Source organism: Micropterus salmoides, unplaced genomic scaffold (genome assembly GCF_014851395.1).
Source record: "Micropterus salmoides isolate LMB-PRFRI ecotype aquatic unplaced genomic scaffold, ASM1485139v1 Ms_hic_scaffold_11, whole genome shotgun sequence".
Lineage (NCBI taxonomy): Eukaryota > Metazoa > Chordata > Actinopteri > Centrarchiformes > Centrarchidae > Micropterus > Micropterus salmoides.
This window is the reverse complement of record NW_024040152.1, coordinates 12,526,646-12,532,645: the sequence shown is the minus strand read 5'-3', so window position 1 is coordinate 12,532,645 and position 6,000 is coordinate 12,526,646. Positions and strand designations below refer to the sequence as shown.

General features: G+C 38.9%; 1 protein-coding gene across 2 annotated transcripts in view; it reads right to left on the bottom strand.

Annotated features, from left to right (window-relative positions):
- Positions 1-204: 204 nt before the first annotated feature.
- Positions 205-6,000, bottom strand: part of bcam (basal cell adhesion molecule (Lutheran blood group)) — a 52,511-nt gene continuing 46,715 nt past the window's right edge. For both annotated transcript variants that reach the window (XM_038710945.1, XM_038710944.1), the window contains 3 exons: positions 5,184-5,325; positions 4,044-4,143; positions 205-2,285 (listed from right to left, as the gene is read on the bottom strand). In XM_038710945.1, the coding sequence (XP_038566873.1) occupies positions 2,283-2,285; positions 4,044-4,143; positions 5,184-5,325 (245 nt within the window). In that variant the 3' untranslated portion in view covers positions 205-2,282. The remainder of the gene's footprint in view (positions 2,286-4,043; positions 4,144-5,183; positions 5,326-6,000) is intronic.

Genomic DNA, 6,000 nt, shown 5'->3' with positions numbered 1-6,000 from the left:
AGATATGATGTTCAGTGGTGTGTAAGGGCTTCAGTAGCCTTATCATATGGTCCGACACAGTTTCAATCGTACACAATGAATCTCCAAACTAATTTTGTCCCATTTATGATAATGATGAAAAATAAAAGGGGACACGCTAAAGAAACCAACAGCTTTTGTAAATTGCCTGTTGCAGAGATGGGAATAAAAGAAACACAGAGAAAATAGGGTTGTGATTGGTTTTTCTTGAGTTTTTTTCATAATAAATTCTACACAGCTGGAACAAAATAAAAGGATACATCAACACACCACAGAGGTCACAACAGCTTACCACAAAATATACAGTATACAGTACAGAGAGAGAGCACTGAAAATATCTTATAAAAAAGAATCTGAAATTTAAAAACAAAAGTCCTCTCTTTCAGAGCAAGTGAAAAAGCATGGGAAAATTAAAACTCAGTAGTTACAAAATTAAGAATCCCCTCGCTAAAAAACAACTTTTATACCACAATATTTTTTATATAAAACATTAAAATCAACAAATGATGCTCAAAGTTCACTTATCTATCTTCGCCTGCCATCACAGGGTTGCTAACAGTCAAAATGGCAAGATCAGTAGATAGACAGAAAAAAATAAAATAAGCCTTGTGGGCAAAGATATTGGTTTGAGGTGACCTTTTAAAAAAATGAAGGCCATTGGTTCCAGTGTAAAACAAAGTAAAAGGGCACGTCAACCCGCTATCAAACTTTTCTGGCCTGCCAACAGTGTAGGGGAGAAACAGAAATGCCAGTATTGCGTACCTAAACACAGAAATATTCCTGCTGTGACACAAACATTTTCATTTGGCAAAAATAAAAAGATAAATCCTGGAATAACCCCAATCCCTCCCACACCTTCCCTTCCGTGCTTTTATCAAACTACAGTGAACCTGTGCTGTTGATTTCTCCTAACAGGTGAATCTGCGACCACTGCGGCGCGGCCCCTGAAAGTCCCATTTTGTTGTCATGGGAAAACTGTAACACAGCAGACCGCAGTTGTAAGATTGTCAACCATTTCACCATACTCATTTCACATATTAATTTTACAGTGACAACTGATGATAATTGGGCTTTCTGAGCGGAACCACTGTGTGCTGTGCTTGTGAGAATGGTTTCATCTCAGAGCAGAGGATTTAAAGGCTGTGAAAGACTCTGTAAGAAATGGTAGCAATTACGGTCCCAGGCCAGCAGCTTAGTAACCACAGACACTTTGAGCTCCCCATCATGCACAGTACACCTCCTGCTTGATAGATAGGGTAATCAGTATATAAAATTACAGAGAAGAGAACAAGAGAGCAAAGGAAAACAAGTGAGCAACTGATGTACTAATATAATATAAAAGTATGCTGGAAATGGCAAGAACAAATTTGTACAGCCTAATAGCTTACTTGTTTGGTGGCTTTTTAGCAGGATTTAAAAAGGCAAGCAATTTTAGAGAAAGGATTGGCGTTATTAAATGCTGGCTGTTTCTATGGAAAGCTAATTAGGGATACTGGAAAAAAAACATTGACAGGTGGCAAAAATGCAATTAAACAAACAGCACTTAAGCAGAGCTTCTTTGAGCGGAAATGTTACAGCAATGTGTGCCAAACCGTGCTTAGGGATTAAATGTTGTGAGCGTAAATCATCACTTGTTATTGAGGTGAATAAAACAGAATGGCTGCTTGTAATTATTTTTCCCCATGTACCCAGCAGAGAGTACCGAATTTAAGTGCAGACTCCAAGGCAGAACAAGCGTTCAGTGTTACACTTGCAGGCAGACACACACTCCAAAAACTCACAGCAGCTTAATGGCATTTTTAGTTTCATTTGGGGTAGATAAGAAAGATTCTGCCACTGTGTTTAGATTGTGTCAGCCACGCCTCACGCTCTAGTCTGCAGAGGAGTCAACCAAAGACGTGATTGGTGAATAAGGAGTTAGGATCAAAAGAAGCCATGATAATAATGTCATCCAGTGCATGCATGTGTGGTTTTAAACCTGTGGTAGCAGAGATGGATGGAGTTTAATCTTTAAGGGCAACTCTGTCTTTTAAAAAAAAGGAGAAACGCCATCCAAAAGGTCTACACCAGGTTATAAAACAAGCTTAACCAGTACCAAACATGGTGACCCTCCCGAGGTCTCCAAAACAAACCAATTTCCACGCTCCACCTCTTGTTGTTCCCCTCAGTCTAGTGTAGTGAATGAAAATGAGCCCTGTTATTTTCACAACTGTTCTCCTCCATCCCTTCACGCCTCTGTCGGTTACTTTTATTGTCTTGTTTCATCACTGTCGGACAAAAAGAGAGAAAAACACAAACAATAGTGTAAATAGAACCAAAGTGCCAACAGTATAGATGAAAATATGCTTGTAATGATGATGAATACTTTAATTATTATATTTTTCTTTTAAACTTTAGAATTAGATCCTTATTGTTCAAACACACCTCAAAGAAAACTGAACGAACCATATTCGTTAACTTCATTAATTAAAATTCCCTCCACATATTCACTCACAGCTTCAACGATTTATCAAATGCTAATTAACTGTAGGTAACTATTTTAGAGTGCATTAACAGATTAACATTACAATAAACAATATTCATGTGTGATATAACACTGTATGAAGAAGCCTGCAGTACAATGGGTATTCACAGCTCGAGGGCATGAGATGCAACGTTTTTGTCGGTATGTGAAATCTAAATTAGTGACAAACAACAAGTATTTTGGGGCGATTGCTAACTCGAAAAATGGGGAAATTTCACAACACTGTATCACTGCCATGTGCTCTGTAGCTGGCATTATAATCTGTAAGTGTTACAATCGTATGTTACTTTATTTCTGTACGTGTATTTGTGTAGTATGACATCCTCCCGAATTAATCTGTTTTAAAATGTAAAAGATTTAATTTCCGCATAAAATTAAATCTGTCTGTGGCTGGGCTGCAGCCTTTCGGAACACAGCTCACAGGGTGATATTTTTTTGAAGACATCTCACGATAGAACATTGCTTGATGAGCGTATGGAGAGACTGACTTTTACATCTTCTTGTTATATCCATTTCAAAAGCAAAGCAAAATGCGTCTGCAATCTCCCTGCAATTCTGAAATGTCACACCGCTTGCTGTCAGTGGTTTCAAAAATCACATAAAACAAGACTCGCTTAAACTGGCTTTTACGTTCACGTCAAATGTGCCACTACCGTGAATTTCATGATGAAATGTTTCGCATTTGTGATGACTTTTTCAGATGACTCTGTACAGCTGTCACACTCCATCATTTGAGCAGCAGGGACAGCTTTCTCAAACCTGCTCTCTTTGAACTAAAACTGACTTTAGACTCTCAATCAGCATGACTTGTGCGTCTGAAGATATTTCTGCTGACTGTAAAGCTTGTGTTTATGTCATACTGATCACATTTGCCATGAAGGATCTTTGTACCATTCTCAGCCTTGTGGTGTCGCAATAAATCCAAAGGGGACTGATGATTATGATACGGCTTTTAAGTTACTATTGCGTGCTTCTACACCTCCGAATAACTGGAATTTACTTTGTTTAACTGCATTTACAAGCCAAGTTGAACTAATTTGTGGACTGAATAAAAAGACTGCAGTCTTTGGAAAATCCCCAGTTTCTTTTTTGTTCTTCTGTGATAAGAGTGCATCTCTACAGGTCTGACCACCAACAGTGACTCAGTGGAAACTAATTTTATGTGAGAAGCCCATTCAGATCAGGAATGGCTTTGTTTTCATCTACTGCACTGTCCTTGCCAGCTGAAGTGTCCTTGACTTGTCCCTGCATTCCATTAGTCTGTAGCATCATGAGTCACATTCATGAATGCAGAAGCAAGTAATCAAAACTATTGAGCTTTTAAAATCTTTTAAATAGGAAACTGGTGTACTGTACATCATACAAAGACTGTCTCTTTTAGCAAAAACAGTATTTGTCAATGTTGGTTTCCCTTGTGATGATTATCAGCTGCAGGTCACTATTGACCAAAATCCAGGTCCGTGACCCATAACTCCTTGACGCCTGTGTCCATTGGCCTCACCTGGTCTGTGGTCGGTCTCTTGTTGAGGAGACCTGCTTCTTCGTTGGCCTTGTCTGTCTTCATCTCCACCACAATGTCGTTGTTTACCTCTCCACTGGCCCTGCAGAAAAAGCGGGGGAGAAAATAAAGACAAATGTTAGAAAAGTGAGTCATGTGCCTCGCCTTAGTTTTTTTTGTTGTTTTTTTAGGCTGTTTTGACTTCTACACATTTTTTGACATAAGGAAGAAAACCAGACTGCTTTAGAGACCATATTGTTTACAGTTCTCCCAATTTCTCTGTAACTACATTTACAAATACATTACAGTACACATTATTTTACATTTTCAGACTGTAATCTGCATACTGATGACCAATCAGGTACAAAAAATTATATAATGGAAACTATCAAAATCAAATTGTGAGTTATTATTATTTCGATCAATATCACACACATTGAGAGTTTGAGAGTTTCTTCTTCATGGTGCATGAAGTGAATGACAAAATGGTTTACGTGTTATGATTAGCAGTTTCTTCAGCAACCAATTAAACCTGGATTTTTGTGTCAGAGCATTTGATTTATTGATTGCTGTTTAAATGTAAAGACAATTTCAACAAATATAACAAAAAAATCTTCTGAACTACCATAGCTTTAAACATTATCAGTGCATAAACATTATTGGTCTTTATATTTTACACACACATTGTGTGAATATATGCCAAAAGTACTTGTACAATAATGCTAGCACACTGACAGTTAAGCCAAAATATGACTTATTTGAAAGATTTGGAAACCCAGCATGTTGCTCAGCATGATGTAAAGGAGTGAAGCAATCAAGACTTATATTCTGAAAGAAAGGTAAATTATGCAGCTCAGTTATAATTTTACTACTACAGGTAGAATTTTATTTTATTGTATTTTTTCATCCAAGAGTTTCTTAATTTCTTGGAAAGCGCACACCTCTCACAGTCATTTCTATTGAATTAATTTATCCATTTGTTTATTTAATCATCAATGCTTTTATTTTACGTGTAAAATATATATATCTCATACACATGCTGGAACATAAATTACTTCTTTTATGATCACAGTTTTCACTGCTAATCAACGTACTAAAGAGGAGTTTGTTCTGTGTCTTTTTCACCACAACTTGTGAACTTACACTTCCTTTTTGTCCTTCTTGCTGCAGGGCAGCTTGCTCTTTTTGCTCAGGAAGTAGAAGAGGGCCACCAGTAGCAGGAGCAGCAGAACACACACCACCACAGCTATCACCACCCCGCTGGAGCCTCCCTGCTGCTTGTCAGCTGCAGTGCCGTAATGGAGGGATACATGGGAGGGATGGGTGGTAGGGTAGAGGGTTGGTGGGATGGTGGAGGGAGGACAGAGATGGGAGGAAGGTGTGGTGGGGAGGAGTGAAGCATTGATGACAGTGGAGGAGGTGGGAGGAAGGTGGAGGGAATGGGGATTTTGTGATTTGGTGGTCGGGAGAGGGGCATCATGAGGGGTGTAGTAGGATGGAGGTGTTTGATTCATGGGGTAAAGGAGAGGGAGGCAGGGGGAGGAAATAATTTAATTTGGGGTACCACAGGAGGGAGAGAGGAGGAAACAGGATGAGGAGGGGAGGGCGGAGAGAGGATGGGAACGGGTGGGGTCCAGATGAAGACAATGGATGGATGGTTGGAGAGAAGAAAAAGCAGGGGCGAGGAGTGGGATGTGAGGTTAGCCTAACTTTTTAATGCAATGACAAAAAGTGATGGGACCCAAAAACAGGGCCTGTGTACTCATAGATAATACTAGACATCTGACCAGAGCCAGAAAACAACACTGAACATACTCACCCATCCACTGACACTTGTATTACCGTACTTGGGAGGACAAGACACACAAAATAATTTCATCAGCTTTGATGTTGTTCTACATAATTACAAAATATACATACATGTTTTGAAGACCAGTATTATATTTGTTTCTGATTGGCT